Genomic DNA, 17,799 nt, shown 5'->3' with positions numbered 1-17,799 from the left:
CCCCAGTGATAAATTTTTTCGAAGAGTGTGATTTTAATACAAAATATAAACTTAAAATTTTAAATTAAATCCAGGCAAATTAGCTCAATCACTGTTTCCAAGAATGCTTATTTTTTCGACAGATGTTTGAGCACCTACTATGTAGTAGACATTCTTCTAGTTGCTGGGAATTATAGCTACGAACAAGACAGAATTCCTGCTCTCATGGAGTTCGTGTTTTAGTGAGTATGTTTTTCAACATGTTAATTCAACGTATATGCTAATTTGTCAGTCTTTTTTCAAAAAGCTCAAAACAATAAAACTAAGTGATGTACACATTCTAGGGAACAATGATAAATCCAGGTATAGTTTCAGCCTGAAACATGTTAACAAATTGAAAGCTCTTGAACCACAAATAGTTGTGTAGCACCTGTGGGCAACTTTCATTCAATTTGGACTTAAATTTCAGAAGGCAGGTGCCTTGCCTCTAGATCCTTAGTGCCTCAGAAAGTCTGGATTACAGTGGGTACTTAATAAATATGTGATGAAAAAATTTCAACCTACTTGTCCCAAAGGACCTCGACTTCCGGGCATAATTGACAGGGAATAGCTAACCAGAACCAAAGGGATGAAAATGCTTCTGTGCAATGTATCACGGTGAGATGGAAGTGTAACCTGAAGCTGGCTGCTTGTCCTCCATTGTCAGTTCTTTTAAATTTATGACTGGCAGGTGAGAGCTGACACTTCCCGCCTTTGGTTTGCTTCCTGACATTTTATTTTATTTTAAAGATCTTATTTATTTATTTATTCATGAGAGAGAGAGAGAGAGAGAGGGGCAGAGACACAGGCAGAGGGAGAAGCAGGCTCCACGCAGGGAGCCCCACGTGGGACTCCATCCAGGGACCCCAGGATCACACCCTGGGCCGAAGGCAGGCGCTCAACTGCTGAGCCACCAGGGGTCCCCGCTTCCTGACATTTTAAAACGGTTGATCCGAGTCTCTTGCCTTGATTTCCCCAGGTGAGGGAGGGGAGAAGGGATCCTGTAACTTTTAAACTTGACTTTTCAGGGGTGTAGGTGCATGATATTTATGGAAATATGCGGAAACCGTGAAGATGCAAATGGTATATGGGAATGGTAATGGATATGGATGCGCTGGAGGTGGTCAGGGATCCAGGCCCAGGGCGTCCTCTCCCCTGGCCGGGTACACCCATCCCCCCCGCCTCCCCAGTTACCGGACCGAGGCGCCCTCGGGCCAATCCCACCGCGAGCCGGGAGGGTAAGTGGGAGGCGTGGGCTGGTGCCAGCGGGCTCAGCTCGCGACCCAGGAGGTCTGCTGCAGCGGCACGAGCGGGGACCCCCGCGCCCCGCGCCCCGGCCGGGCCCGCCGGCTTGCACGCCCGCCCGCCCGCGGGAGCCCCGAGCGGCGGGGGCGGGGCGGGGCGGGGCGGGCGGGGCGGGCCGGGCGGGCCACGTGACGGGCGGCGCGGGTATTAAGCGGCGCGGCGGGCGGCTGCCGGAGCTGGTGCTTCGCCCGCGACCCAGCGTCTAGGCCGCCTCGAGAGCAGCCGCGCGAAGGTCACCCCGCGCCCCGCCGAACCCCGCGCGCCCCGCCGGCCCGTCCGCCCGTCCGTCCGCCCGCCCGTCCGTCCGTCCGAGCCCCGCGCGCCCCGCCGCGACCCCGGCTCCCGAGCGCCATGAACCAGATAGAGCCCGGCGTGCAGTACAACTACGTGTACGACGATGACGAGTACATGATCCAGGAGGAGGAGTGGGACCGCGACCTGCTGCTCGACCCCGCCTGGGAGAAGCAACAGCGGAAGGTCAGGCCGGCGCGGCGCCCCGTCCGCGGGCTCGGCCCGCGTGTGTGTGTGTCCGCGGCCCGCGGGGGCGCTGTCCCGCGTGCGCTGCCGCCCCGGGCGCCCCCTCGCGCGGAGGCACGTCCGGGCCTCCTGTGCGCGCGCGTGTCGCCGGCCTGAGAGCCGTGGCGCCCTGCGGGTGCCTGCGCCTCAGCCGGCCCTGGGCAGGCCTGGGCGGGCCTCGGCCTCGGCTCCTGACCCCTCGAGGCCGTGACCTTGGCCGCGGGAGTCCCGTGGCTCGCACGACTGCGCTCGCTTGCCCCGTCCTGCCTCCTCCGGTGGAAGATGCCCAGTGAACATCGGTGTCGTTGGAATTTCCTCAGGATGGCCCAGAGGCATCTCAAGCCAGTGCTTGGATGTTTCGGGCCCCTAAGGGAGGGCGCTGTGGGAACGTCCGACACCCACCCGTGAAGGAGTAATTGTCTCACTCTCTATTTATGGCTCGTTGAGGTGAGCACACAGGGACCAGGGGCCAGCCAACTCCGAAAGCGCCCTGCGCTTCTTGGTTGGCCTCTCTGGGAGCCCAGTGGAATATTCCACCATCTCAAGGTTTCCTCTTGAGCCCCTTGGCTGGAACAAGTAGGGATGCTCACCAGGAGGCTAAATCCCACCTCCTGTCTGACTGGGCGCAGAGCCGGGCAGAGCCGGGCCTGCCAACACACACAACTTTATGACAGTGTCATGACAAAAGCAAAGTGCCTTACACCCCCCCCCCCATTTTTAGGGGGTGCACAGTAGATTTTCCATCTAAGGACCTGCTTTTAAGTGAATGACCTGTTGACCATATGTGTGCATGGAGAGCGCTCTGTGTAGCTGCCACTGTGAGCGAGTGTGGGCTGTATTACATGGCGAATTAGTGCATGACGGTGGGGAACTCACACATCCCATACTTTTGTCCCAATGAACAGTATTAGCTGGAAGGATCTCTCCCTATTTGGATAATTATCAAATAACTGAGCATTATTTTTATATCAAGGTCTCTCTTTGGTAAAATACCATTTACTATTACTGTCTAATTTGGTGACATTTTGCTCTCCACCTTAGTTTCCTAAAATTTCCACCTTCCCCACCTTGGAAACAAGAGAATGGAAGTGATAAATAGGAATTGAGTCTATAAAGGAAAATAAAATTTCAAACCTTCTACAGTTTTTTTAAATGACATTGTAAGGAAAACACATGGCCTGAGAATTATTAATATGTCATCTGGACTAGCTGACGCATTATCAGCAAGAAGTTAAAAAGTAACTTTAATTTTTAGCATGAGTATTTCTCTTTAAAAGATTTTCCCACAGTTTTGATTAATACATTTTTCATGTTTGTTGTTAAACTCCTAAATCTTTGTTTTAAAGGTTACCTCCTTTTTCTTACGAGAAACAATAAAAAAGCCAAGAAATTGGATGGGTAATCTGTCCATCATTTTTAGGAGTATAAGTCTGATCACAGTGGTTTCTTTTAGGGTTGTTTTTTTTTTTTTTTTTTTTTTTGGTTTTGTTTTGTTTGTTTTACAGTATAATAGGATAGAGCTAATGTCAATTTCCAAAAGCCACATTGATCTATATCTCCCGTCATATTTTATTTTTTATTGTATTAACAATATTTTTGGATAGAATGATATTGTAGGTATTGTAAAGTTTTAGGTTGGGGATTCCTGTGTGAATATATTGTTCTAATTGTACAGCACTTGACATATATTATTGAAAAAACGGATATACTTTCCAATCTCCATTCAAAAGAATACTACAGAGTTTAAAGTGAGAATTCATTTTTTTCCCCTTAAGATAGATTGAGTGTTGTAGTTGCTGGGGGTGGTGGGGAGGGAACCCACTGCCCTTGGACACAAATCTGAACAGAGCTACAAGGTACTCTACTTCTGCTTTTGATATAGAACCTACTCAGGTGAATAAAATAATATTGAACGGTGAGCTCAGTGTAGCTAGAGCAGTGGTCTCTATTTATGTCCTATGAGACAAACTGTTGGAACAGGACAAGGCTAAAATACCATTGTTTCTATTGTGGGCTACCTTCTCCACACTCCATTTCAGTGATATGCTGGGTATGAGATCTGTCAACAGATGCTGGTAACACATGATGACGTCTGTAGCATTATAATGGATGCAGTGCCTAATTATATCCACAGTTCAGAGAGTCTCCTGGGTCCTGGTAATCCTTACTCTCAGGTGTGGAATTCCTTGCTACAGAAGGACTTAGAGAAAGTATAGTGCTTTTCTTTTGATGATGATGATTTTTTTTTTTTTAATTTTGGTAAAATAGGTAGAACATGAGATTTACCATCTTAACCATTTTTAAGTGTGCAGTTCATTAGGGTTAAGTACATTCACACTTGCTGCATTATGCAACCAATCTCCTGAACTCTTTTCATTTTGTAAAACTAAACTCTGTATTCCCATTAAATGGTAACTTTACATTCTCTCCTCTCCCGAGCCTCTGGCAACCACCATGCTACTTTCTAGAAAGTTTCCATGAATTTGACTCCTCTAGGGCCTCATATAAGTGGAATCCTACAGTATTTGTCCTTTTATGTCTGGCTCATTTCACTTGACATAATGTTTTCAAGGTCCATTCACGTTATAGCATGGGTCAGAATTTCCTTCTGTTCTAAGGCTGAATGATATTCCGCTGGATGTATATACCACATTTTGTTTATCTGTTTATCCATAGATGGACACGTGGGCTGCTTTTTGTCTATTGTGAATAACATTGGTGTAAATATCTTTTCATGACCCTGCTTTTCAGGTTGATTTGTTTTGTGTTGTTTTGTTTTCTTTACACTCAGAAATGAAATTTCTGGATCATGTGATAATTCCATTTTCAATTTTTTAAGGAAGCTCAGTGCTCTTTTCCAAAAGGAGGCAATTCAGAAGACACTGAATTTAGCCTCAGTATGTACAGGCATTTCCAAGTTCTGCTCTTCTCTTCTTTCAGGGGTTTTTAGTAGCCAGGGGTGGGGCATTGATATTCATGTAAATTAGGCTGTCTTCAGTGGACTTTTGAAACTTCTAGAGCTTTGGTATTTAGAAGCAAGCTCCCCTTGGAACTGAGGAACACGTTCAAACTTCAGTTCAACTGTGAATCCTAATCAGGAGGTGACTTGTCAGAACAGCAATGTTGAATATGTGTGCTATCTCTAAGCACGGGTTGCTGTCTGTCCTTCACCGCTCTGGGAGACTAGCACAGGCCTTTTAAGGAAATGACTCTGTGTTTTGAGACCTAAAGGTTCCTTACACCCTTAATTTGCATATGGCTACATGATCCATCAACTTTAAAAAATTTTTTTAACCAGTTGTTGGGAGAATAAGAGAGTGGTTCTTTTATTCCACATTCAGAGTTCTTACTGGTTTTAATCATTCCTAGAGAAAATCAGACTCTTCTGCATATTAGTAATTTAGATGAACCGATTAGCCGTTCACCTCAGAATACCTTCTGTTCGTCCTGGCATCCAGGCTAAAATGTCGCTGTGTCGGATCAGGCAGCATGGTAGGACACATGTGGAAGCAGCTGCCCACAGAGTCAAGATTAAATAGAGAGCCCTGGGGCCTGAGAACTGCCCTCCCCACCCCCCCACAATGTTCTGTGGAGAGCAGCTGCTAATGAAGGGGTGGCAGGTGAAGGCTTCACCCCTGCACGATGAAATCTGCCTTTGCATGAATTTTTCCGCAGGAGAAAAGGCACGATGTGTTTCAACAAGGTGAATGGTTACCAAAAAGCATGTTAACTTTCTCAGATTCATGAAACCCGGATGAATCTCTGCGCTTCCTTTGTACTCTCTGACCATAATCAAGTCACTAAACCTTCAAGTTCCCATTTATCTAGAAAATAAAGATAAATGATCCCTTTCTTACCTCACCGCGTTTTTCAGGATCAAATGGTTAAACTAGTGCATGTTGAAGGGGTTCCATACACTGCAGATGTTCAGATGCTATTATCCTTATGCAGCAAATATTTTTATTAACTGGTGTAACAGTCAGTAGAGAGCTATGCTGGGACTGCTGAGGGATGATGACGCACAGACTTGTTCCTTAGTGACTTTGCTATGGTGTTTTGTGTGTGTGGTAAAATATATATAACCTAAAATTTACCTTTTTAACCATTGTTAGGTGTACAGTTCAGTGACATTAATATATTCATAATATCATGCAACCCTAACCACCACCCTTCTGAACTTTCCCATTGCCCCAAACTGAAACTCTGTGTCCATTAAACACTAACTTTCTATCATTTGATGTACTTTTAAAGAGAAGGTTTATACACTTGCACACTTAGTGCCAGGTGCTAGTTGTGTAAAGAACAAAAGTTACAGGAGGTCAAATCAGGAAAGCCATCATGAGTGAGAACAGTGAGGAAGTAGCTTTGTAGGCTAGTAGGACTTGGGCCAGACCTTAGTTTGAGTAGTAACTAAACATTAGCCTAGTGGAGAGAAGAAATGAAAATTGTATTCCTGGCTGGAAAAATAGAGTGAAGAGCTGTTGTGCTGTTTTTTGGGGGTGGGGGGAGGAGGGATGATGATAAGTGTGATGTCATCATAGTAAGTGTTTGCGTCACCCTTTAGCACTATGAAAGCAAATCCTCCTTATTTCCCAGGTCCCCCTCACTACCCTCTGACAAAAGACTGAGGGGACAAGCTTAGAGAGTGAGAGTCTAAAAGGAGAAAGTAGCCAAGGTGGCCAGGCTAGGATGCCTGGGTCCATATTCTTGGATGTATCTGCTGCTTGTGATGTGCTTGAGGGAGTGTGAAGAGGAGACAGGCTTGGCTGAAGCTCACATTGCAGACTGGAATTCATAAAGAAGACAGAGCAGGCCAGTGTATAGTGAACCCAGGACTCGGGGTGAGGGTGGAGCCCTGCAGGTGTTGGAGCTCCAGAGTACTGTGCTTAAAGAAGCAGACTATTAGCAGAATGAGACCGGGAGATGCAGGCAGAAGCCTGAGATAGGACCCACTGGGTAGAGTGTGAGGATTAGAGCCAGGGACCGGTGGGAGCAATGGTGAGGAAGGCATCAATTTGAGAGTGGTCAGGAGGGATTATGCAAGTATTAAATGGCCCCGTGCGATTCCACGGCAGGCTGCTGTATAAATCCAGTTAAGCAGACATGATCCCACCCTGAGAGCTCCTGGGCTAGATACTCAAGACGGTTATATTGACAAGAAACGAGCAAACTGATGAGCAGAGTCTGTTTACCTCCCAGGAGATAGAAAGCTGCCTGTTCACAGGATATGTCATCCAGTGCAGGGCGGAGGGGAGGGTGGTAGTCCCTGTGGCCGGCGCTTGAAGGGAGGGCTGATGTTCCAAGGGGGCTCTGATGTCTAGAGAAGCATGTTGGTGGGTTGGCGTGGAAAGGCAGCATCTGTTATGAGCCCTAAGAAACCTCTGTCCCTGGACGGACTGTGGTTCTAAAGAAGCACTTGGCTTGCTGTGGATGATCACAGATGCACACGCTAAAGGCGGAAAAGTCACTCTTTGTCGCCGGACCCTCCCCAGGGCCCTGGGATCTGTCCTGTCGTGTGCCCTGCCCCTTCAGCCAAGTTCATCACCAAAGAAACTTGAACCCCAAAGGAAGCTTTTCCGAGAGTGTGGGAGGACGAATATAATTCTTAGCTGGGAAACTTAATGAGCGCGGCTTCAGAAGGCTGTCAGAAGGCTCTGCAGTCAGTTGCTGCAGCTGGGAGACACCTACAGAAAAGGCGCAGGACTGGAGTGGGTGGGGGAGCCGCCGTGATGAGCAGAGGAGTTGGTACGGAATACGTTGGAGGACAGTCAGAATTGTACCACTGTTTCCCTGGGAACGGTACTAATTCTTCCAGAAAGAACAGAAAGCGGAGATCAGGGGAACGCTTGCTAACTGCTGTGCTAGACCAATTCCGAAGGCAGGAAAATCTTGAGTGCAAGATTGGTTTTTCTAAAGGAGCCTGAGGAACCTTTTTTATACAAACCCCTATCTGAGCACCTGCAGGCTTGCCAGTGTGCCCACCTTCCCCCCCGCCTCCCACCCCCCCGCAAACGATTTTCCATGTCAGAAACCAGAAGATGTTCTGACCTGCTACCCTGCTGAAGAGCAAGATCTAAATGGTCACTCATTCTTTCAGTTGTTTGACTTTTATTACCATCCTGCCAGGGGCTAGGGATAGGGAATTGAGTTGACCCCCTAAGGAGCTTATAGCCTGGTTTAGGAGACAGAAAGTTCAGTGCAAAGTGCAGAGGAGGGACACCCAATTCAGCTAGGCTGGCAAAGGAAAGGCAGAGTATTTCCAGAATGCTCCTCTTGTGTGGTTTTGCTGTCTTTGTCAATGGAAACATCTTCCTCCCTGGCACCCAGGTGGGATGCTGGGAGTTATCCTTGGTGCCTCCCTCTTTCCCAACTCTGGTGGAGCCCACCTGCTAAAGTCCTTTGGACCCTGCCCCTTCCTCCCATTAAGTACTTTCACGTCTTCAGAGTTTCTGTCTTTCCTGCCTGGATTAGGGTTGGGAGCCTCCTGCTTTGTCACCTTTCCACAGCTCATGCTTCTCTAAAGGCTCTTCTCCATGATGCTGGCAGGAGTGATCTTTATGGAACCACAAGCCTGGTCATGGTATTTCCTGCTTAAAGTCCCTCTGTGGTTCTTCATTGTCTTCAGGAGAGAGTTCAATCCTCTTACAGTGGTCTGTGAGGCCAGGTCTGAGCTAGACTCTACTATTCCATCCCCTACCACACACACACAGGTTCAGGGTCCAACCTCACAGAGTGGCCCTCACCGTGTTTGAGTCACTCTTTTGCCTTATACCCAGCCCCTGCTTCCTTGGCCCATTCTGGGATTCTTCCTCAATCAGGCCCCGCCTCCAGGAGGCCAGCCTTCTAGAACATGGGTCATCTGGTGCTGTCATGGTCTCCTTGAGGACTATGAGCAGATGCTCTTCCCAGGTTCCCAAGGGCCACCACTGAGTCTGCTCAGACTCAGTACTCATTTGTAGAATGAGAAAATTGAGTCCTATTTCTGAAAAGCATTTAGTACGATTAAAAACTTTAAATGTAATAATCAAGAAACTTTTTTTTTATAATCTTTTTAATTCCTAGAGCTATATATGTATCACCTCTAATTCATGCTTCTTATGTAGTGGTTTTAAAAAAGATTTTCTTAAAGCATTTTTCTCAGATCCTCAAAATGAATGCAGTTATCTGACTTAATTCGTATTCTAAGATTAAACCTTCAAAGACAAGCTGTTAATTTAAAAAAAAATGGAATTTACAGATTTTTGTAATTAAAAAGTCATACATTCAGATTTATTTAAATTGAATGTGTCACTGTATTAATGAACAATTCCTGGTCACCTAAATTTGATTTGAAATATCCTTTTTTTCTCCATATTGAAAATATTTACCCACTTAATAAAGAAAATTACATTTAGATTCAGATAAGTATAAATTTAAACGTGTGGGTTTTATGTACAAACTATCGTAAAACAAAAAGATTTTTTTTTTTGAAAACATGCTGTGCTTCACAGTAGCAGAATTACAAAATAAAGAATAGACATGGGTGATTCGGAAGAGTGTGTGTGTTCCTGAAAAGGCATCAGTCTGAGTGCCAAGTCCAAGACTAAGTAGTTATCATGACTTTGCATTGTCTTGCTTTGTTTCTTTATTTTTGTTAGCAAATAAAGGTGTTAGTTATAAGCCTTAGGAATCATTATACATTGAAAGTAGATCCTTAGTAGTAGCTATGACAACCTTTTCATTAAAAGGCATGCAATCTTGGAAAACACTCTCCTTTTTTAGTGATTGTGGGGGCCAAATGGTCAAGTAGGTAAATATGAGGTTGTTTGGGGGAAATTAGAACTGTATTTAATATGAAACTGTGATCGAGTCTTATATAGACAATTATAATTGAAATTGGCCAATCAAGTAATCCTACCTATTAGAGTCATAGTCTTTAAGTTATTTCAGGATAGTCAAATAAGATGTGAAAATAATAGTTATTTTGAAGTTAGGTAATGTCATTGATTTTTTTTTTAATGTCATTGATTTTTATTAAGAGTTTTGAGGAATTTTATATTAGGTTGAACCATTTGAAAGCATTTTGACTTCCAAAAATTGCAGTTACTTACTTTCAACTCAATAAAACTATATTACCGCTAGGTTCCAATGTATTTGAGATCCATGACCAATACCATACAACAGCCAAACCATAAAACTGAATTCTAATCATTTCTAGCCTTATCTCTAATGCCTTTGGTGTTCATTTAGAAAAGTAAGGGAATTGTTGGATTTTGTAATAGTTAAAAATGTGAGGTTTGGATTGAGAGCTTGACATCCAACAGAAATATCAAGGAGAAAGATCAAGCTTGGAGGTTCAGGCATAGAAGCTATTTGCTCGTAGGTGATGGTTGAAACTGTGAGGAGGGGAATGTGGAAAGAGGTCTGAGAGGACTTCCACAGGAAGCAGTGACATTACCTGCACGTGGATGTGCATACATCAGACAGCTTGGAACCACTTGAACTGTGGAGATGTCTTTAATTTTCTTCCTGGAGAAATCTCACCTTGGTATTCCATTGGAGCTTTGCCAGTCTGAATCTGGCATATGAATTGGTTTAGCTGCTGGAAGAGAAACCCAGGGATTTGGCACCGTGGGATGGGATATCTTTTAGCCAATGAGATAAGGTGTGCTTTCAAAGGAAATAAAAAACTACGAGAAATTATTTGTGGTGGTGTGCTCAGGTCTAGAGCATAAAACCCTTCTGCAGTATTTCAGTATGATAGGCTTTCTTAAGGGAGACTGTACTGAAAATTTGTAAGGATTACTGAAAACAGTAGAATGTGTTTCATCTTATGCTAAATGTAAATTTTTAAAAAAATTTTATTTATTTATTCATGAGAGACACAGGGAGAGGCAGAGACACAGGCAGAGGGAGAAGCAGGCTCTACACAGGGAGCCCGATGTGGCACTCAGCCCTGGGAGTCCGGGATCACGCCCTGAGCTGAAGGCAGATGCTCAACCGCTGAGCCACGCATGTGCCTCCTAAATGTAGAATTTAACCCCAAGATAGGTTTCCTTTTTTCTCTTTTATCGTTTATATGATTAAGGGAATGAAATGAATTATTGCCCTTAAACTCAATAAAACTATATAACCACTAGGTTCCAATGTATTTGAGATCCATGACCAATACCATACAACAGCCAAACCATAAAACTGAATTCTAGCCAAACCATAAAACTGAAATCTTAAAACTGAAAACATCCTTCAGATGTTTTGTTTTAAGGTTTTTAGAAAATATTATTGAGGGACACCTGAGTGGCTCAGCGGTTGAGCATTTGCCTTTGACTCAGGGTATGATCCCGGCATCCTGGGATTGAGTCCCATGTCAGGCTCCCTGCATGGAGCCTGCTTCTCCCTCTGCCTGTATCTCTGCCCACCCTCCTTTCTCTCATGAATAAATTTAAAAATCTTTAAAAAAATATTACTGGTATTTTGGGTGTTGGAGAGGATCTGTCATGAAAATGATAGAAGACACATACAGAGTTATAATCAGTTTAGAGATTACCCACAGGGGATAATATTTTTCTATTTTGAGACAAACACATTTTTGAGGGGAGGCAGGGGTGAGAGTTAGATTGAACTGGGATGTGGGCAGAGAGACATTAGAGAAATGCAAACTATGCATTTTACATTTTGCAAAATGTATAATTTCTATTGTTGGAATTTTATGAAATAGGAGGTGACTGATTATTTTATTGCATACTTCGATCTCTTTTGTTAAATTTTGAAACAGATGCTTAACATTTTTTTTTCAGTATAATACTAGAACAAAAAGAATTTCAACAATATAAAAGTGATATTTTAATATATGAATTTTTGGTATTGGATTAAGGAAAGGAGGAAGAAGGGGTTTGGCATATTAATCTTAGCATCGCAGACTATTCACTGTAAAGGGGCAGAGCAGCTGTTTATTGAGAATTACCAGGCACTGTTTTAACCATAGATACTATATCACTCAAACTTCACAACAATCTTGAGGGCAGAGTATTATTATTCTCCTTTTTTAGTGAGGGAAGTTAAGTAACTTGTCCAAGGTTTGTTGAGGGTGAGGAAGTATAGCTGGAACCCACGCACACAGAAATCTAAATTACAACAGCATGACCCTGTCTCTCAATGGGAACTTTATAAAATGTGGAGATACTAAAGATGTTATTGCATCCTCTGGTCTGTAAGTGGCAAAGCTGAATTTTGGAGCTGGGCTGCTTTACTCTGAAGGCTGTGCTGTTAACTACTAAACATTTTCTGGGTTTTGTTGTTATTGTTGTTGCTTTCTACTCATACTTAGGATTTACACCTCAGAGCAGAAGTGTGGGATTCGGTATTTCTAATTTCTCGCTTATCCCTAACCACCGCCTCTGTGGAAGAGTATGGGTCTGTGAATTTTTTATTCCTAAATGGGAACAATTGGGGGCATCTGATGAAATGAGAGAACTAAATGTTGAGGCATGGGGAATACTGTCATGCACAGGTTTTTCTCTAGGACAGATCATAGCAGTTGGTGTGTTCAGCAGAAATGCCAAAGGAGGAGAAGAGAGACCACAGGAAAAGCTAACTAAACCTCTAAATGGAGTTTAGTAGGACATGCCATTAGGGGCATACCTTTGGAATTAACTGCTGGTCTGGCTGACTCAGTTCCAAAAGAAGCCACAGTTCAAGATGCCTAAGTACTTGAGTCAACTCCCTGTTGGAACCAGCAGATGGGACTCCAAGAGGCAAGAGCACAGATCAGTTATTGTCCTGCAGGCGTGATGTCTTAGTGGACAAGAATGCTCGCTGAGATCTGGGCTCCACAGAGATTCAGCCTGCACACTGTGAACTGGCAGTACCAAGGGCTCCTTTTACCCTATATTAAAAAAAAAAAAATTCCACTTGCTTTTCTGTAACTTCCTATAACAGAAAGTTTTAAACATACACCAAAGCAGAGAAAATACAGATTAGAGTGAATCCTTTTGAATGCAGCTGGCCATGGAAAGTCCAAGTTTCATGCATAGGGGGTGTTCCATACTTCTCCCCACACCCCAGCTTTGTGGAGGTATAATTGACAAAAAATTGTATATATTTCAAGTGTTTGGATATGTGCATACATGGTGAAATGGCTACCAGGGATGTCCACGTCTAAGAAGAAAAAGTTTTTATGTTCACCAAGTGTTTTATTCCCTAAACAAAATTTTGAAAGAAATCAGCATGAAGCAGAACTTCAAAGGAGGCCAATTGTCACCATCCCTTCTTGGAGTTCCTCTCTTTTCACCCCAAACCCTACGCTTCCTGCTACCCCTCTGGGCCTCCTCCATCCTCTGCTGTGCTTGTGCACCTCCCGTCATCCACCAATTCTCCTAATGATTTCTCAGACTCTTACTATTATATTCCCAAAACCTGCCTTTCTAGAGATCACCCTTATTTTAAAGGTGATCTTTCTAAGACAATAACCTTGTTGTCTCCTTCCAGGAAGGACCCTCAAGGTAGACTTCAGGCAGTCTACGAGAAGAGGATGGAATTGTGCAAAGCACTTTGGGCAGAAGCAAAAGCCGTTTAACACCCTATGATTGCAAATGGTTCACTGCTATGTTAGTGCCCATGTGTAAAGTCAGTACTGATAGGGTACATGCCATGGGTAAGGAGCAGCTCTCTCCTGCTGCAGACTGATCTGATAAAGTGACCCTATAACTTCTTTCAGGGTTATTGGTCTAGTTCTCTCTCAGTTCCTCTGATCATTGCTTTCACTGCTTTGGACGGTGAGCTTGGGTTTGAGACAGGAGTTGGGAAAAATGTCTGAGGATGCTGAACTTGATACATTTTCATTTCCTCTACCACCCCCAGAGTACAGCCAGAGGAAGGAGAGAGCAGACATTTAAAGGGTTCTTGGGGAAAAGTTATTTTTAGAGGTGGTCTTGCCAAGACTACTTCCGGCGATTTTATTTAGACACAGATCAGGCCCTTGCCAGCTTACATGTGTGCATTTCTAGGGTAGCCCTGGAAGTGATGGGGGGCCCTTACACATGCTGTAGATCCAGGCCACCTCATTCCTGGCAAAAATTCATTTAATCTATTTTCTATCCCCTCCTCCACCGCCAAGCTTTATCGAGATATAATTAACATACAACATTTTGTAAATTTACGGTGTATAATGTGTTGTTCATTTCTCAGGACCTCTATTCTTTTTTTTTTTTTAGATTTTATTTATTTACTTATTTAAAAGATTTTATTTTTATTTATTCATGAGAGACAGAGAGAGAGAGGCAGAGACATAGGCAGAGAGAGAGGCAGACTCCATACAGGGAGCCTGATATAGGACTCGATCCCGGGACTCCAGGATCACGCCCTGGGCCAAAGGCAGACGCTCTACCGCTGAGCCACCCAGGGATCCCTAAGATTTTATTTATTTGTTCATGAGAGACAGAGAGAGAGGCAGAGACACAGGCAGAGGGAGAAGCAGGCTCCCCGCTGAGCAGGGAGCCTGATGCAGGACTTGACCTCAGGACCCTGGGGTCACAACCTGAGTGAAGGCAGGCGCTTCACTGACTGAGCTGCCCAGGCACCCAGAAGTAGTCCAGTTTAGACACCAACTCTATAGTCACTCTGTTCGGAGGACCTACACGTGGCAACCTCAGATAATGTTAAAATAATGTTGAGACCCAAATAATTTATATATAGGATAGTGATGCCTTTTCTCAAAGTACTTGCCTATTTCTGAACTTTAAAAAATGCAGATATTGGTGAAGTGAGATTTCTTATGCTTTGTGACAGATTTAAATACCAGAGTCTAGTAATTTCTGAATCTTTTAATTCATGAATCCTTTAGAAGACCAAGTCTTGCAGAGAGCTGTGGGAGTAAGCCATGTGTGTGGAGGGATGCAGGGCCATGGATCCTGCTGGTGGGCCAAGTTCCCCTCTGAAATACATGCTGCTTTTGGTATTTGATATGCAAGCTATATGTTTTTATTAATACTGTATAGACTCACACTTTAGTTTGATATTAATATGTGCACATCTGAAAAACTAAGAGTTAACATTATTTAAATAGGTGGACCAGTCACCAAAGTCAAATCTCTGGCTTTGTTCTTTAGGCAGTTTAGGTTTTTTCTTTAAAAAAAAAAAAAAAAAAAAACCGAACAAGTGTGTGTGTGTGTGTGTGTGTGTGTATGTGTGTATATATATATATATATATATACACATATATATATATATATACACTTAGTATATATACACTAAATATTTATATATGTTCAGACCCTTGAAAATCTGGGAGTGAAGTGGTGATAACTATATTTACCATGTGATAAATTCATGTTTACTGTAAAGGTTGCCCCTGTTTTTATACTTGGATGCAAGATGGGGCTCTCTGTTGGAGTCCTTTAAGGACTTGGTAAGGAAGCAGGAAAAATCCTGTCAGAAATACCTGGTGTGTGACAGTAGGTTCTATTGCTGTAACTGGTATCTGGGTAACTGGATATTACAGACTCCAAATGACTTCTATTCTGTGGTCCTAGAACTTGGACAGTGTGTACTTTCTCCATTAGGGTTTTGAAATGTGATGTCGAAATAGGGATTTTATTATATTTATTTTTTATTTTTTTTAAAGATTTTATTTATTTATTTAAGAGAGAGGGAGAGAGAATATGAGAAGGAGAGGGAGGGAGAAGCAGACTCCCTTCTGAGCCAGGAACCCAATGTGGGGTTTGATCCCAGGACCTTGGGACCATGACCTGAGCTGAAGGAAGATGCTTTACTGACTGAGCCACCCAGGTGCCCCCAAACTGTGGATTTTATTTTATTTATTTATTTTTAAAGATTTTATTTATTTATTCATGAGAGACAGAGAGAGAGGCAGAGACATAGGCAGAGGGAGAAGCAGGCTCCATGCAGGGAGCCCAACGCAGGACTCAATCCCGGGTCTCCAGGATCATGCCTTGAGCTAAAGACAGATGCTCAACTGCTCAGCCCCCAGGCGTCCCCAAACTGGGGATTTTAGTGTGAAACTTTAAAAAGTCCTGAAGCAGCACTTCATTGATTAACTTCAGAAATCTAGATTTGCTTGATTATATCCAATTTGAGTTTTTGTTTTTCAGGGAGAAATATGGAGGATTAATGATATAAAACTAGCCAGCATAATTATAGATAGCCACGAAGACCAAAGAATCTAGGCTAACAATTTGTATATACTTCCCCGAATTACTTTTTAAAGATACATATTTGCATAAGTCCTACACATTCCCTACTGAAAAATATGGATAAGAAATTTTTAAAAGTCACAATCTAGAGAAAACTGGTGTTAACATTTGGCCATATTGTCTATCAGAACACTTTATGCTATAGTATGTAAGAATATGTTTATGAATTTTACACTATAATATGTAATTATCTGAAATGTCTCAGGGAATGAAGACTTTGTTACATAGCTTTGTGTACACTCTCCACTCAGCATGAGCCCTAGGGAAGAACTTTTAGAAGGAAGAAATCCAAGCGTGGTTCTGTCCAGTGTGGAGTGAGCAGGAACTTCGGGAATAACCAGCTTTTACCCCTTCTGTTAACCAGAGATTTTCCCATATGGAGAGGGAACCTGTAGCATACCTGATGGAGGCTGTTCCTGACTTAGAACTGTGCTCTCTGGTCTAGAATACCAATGCAGGAATGTGGTGTATACAGAGAACTGTGTCATTCTAAATGAACGCTTTAATCCCTCTGCGTAGGCAGCCATTTATTTGGGTCCCTGTAAATAGTAACAGTATGGTTAACTTGAATTAAGGGATATTTATTTTGCTGTCTACGTCCTACAAGCTGTTTCCCTAGTTGCTGGGATGGGCCAAGGAGGGAAACATCCCTTTGCTTTTCTAAAGGGTAGCTTGAATTCATCCTCAAGAAGAGAATAATGAAAGTATAATAAATGTTGCTGTTGCCTAAAACCAAGCAACAGTTAGGTCTGCCCTGTCACAGAGCCACATCTTGCACATAATTATCCTCCAAGAGAACAAGTTATTTTGGGAAGCATAGCTCAGGATCAATCATATGTAAGGCTGTTTGTTGGGAGCCTTAAATGCTTGCTTACCAGAAAGTCCTCAGAAGAATTCTCCATGTAGCTTGTGCCAGCTTGCGTGAGGCAGGTGTGACCCCACCTGGCCAGTGGCTAAGTCAGGCTCATGGCCTAGGGATTGCTCTAAGCTTGGATGACTGAGCACTGAGAGCTTTCGTGTGGTTCTTTGAGCTTGCCACTTTTTTTTTTTTTTTTTTAACTTTTAGAGCAAAAATGACTGAGACTTTGACTCTGAAGATACTTGATTTGGTTAGTTTAACATATGCTTCCAGCCCTAAAATAGTTGGGGAATAATCTACAATTTTCTAACCTGCTCTTTTTTTCCACTTAACAGTTAAAATGGGGAGTTTCATCAAGATCATTTGCTAACCGTTGTTTAGAAGAGAGAATGCTAGAGCTTGTTTTAATAAAAGGTTTTCAAAATAAGCTTTATAATTTTTATATAAGAATGTTGTTTTAAGAATTTTTTAAAAATATTTTATTTATTTATTCATGAGAGACACACAAAGGCAGAGACACAGGCAGAGGCACAGGCAGAGGGAGAAGCAGGCTCCCTGTGGTGAGCCCGATGTGGGACTCGATCCCAGGACCTCAGGTCATGACCTGAGCCAAAGGCAGACACTCAACCACTGAGCCACCCAGGTGCCCCTTTAAGAAATTTTTAAAAAGATTTATCTATTTATTTGAGAGAGAGAGAACAAGTGTGGGGAGAGTCAGAGGGAGAGAATCTTTAGGCAGACTCCCTACTGAGCATGAGCCTCACTTGGGGCTTGATCCCACAACCCATGAGATCATGACCTGAGCTGGCACCAAGAGTCAGATGTCCAACAGAGTGAGCCACCTAGGCACCCATTTCAAGAATTTTAAAACAGTCCTTGGAATGAAAGTAGAGGTAGCTCAGTGCAATGAAT

General features: G+C 43.3%; 1 protein-coding gene across 2 annotated transcripts in view; it reads left to right on the top strand.

Moving 5' to 3' along the window:
- Nucleotides 1–1,444: 1,444 nt before the first annotated feature.
- The window catches only part of ACTN2 (actinin alpha 2), a 68,121-nt gene continuing 51,766 nt past the window's right edge, over nucleotides 1,445–17,799 (top strand). Inside the window, exon 1 of one of the 2 annotated variants that reach the window (XM_026008743.2) lies at nucleotides 1,445–1,800. In XM_026008743.2, coding sequence (XP_025864528.1) covers nucleotides 1,675–1,800 — 126 coding nt within the window. In that variant the 5' untranslated portion in view covers nucleotides 1,445–1,674. The remainder of the gene's footprint in view (nucleotides 1,801–17,799) is intronic. The other variant, XM_026008742.2, reaches the window with a different exon arrangement.

Source organism: Vulpes vulpes, chromosome 4 (assembly GCF_048418805.1).
Source record: "Vulpes vulpes isolate BD-2025 chromosome 4, VulVul3, whole genome shotgun sequence".
Lineage (NCBI taxonomy): Eukaryota > Metazoa > Chordata > Mammalia > Carnivora > Canidae > Vulpes > Vulpes vulpes.
Note: the sequence above shows the minus strand (reverse complement) of the source record. Positions and strands in the feature narration are given on the sequence as shown.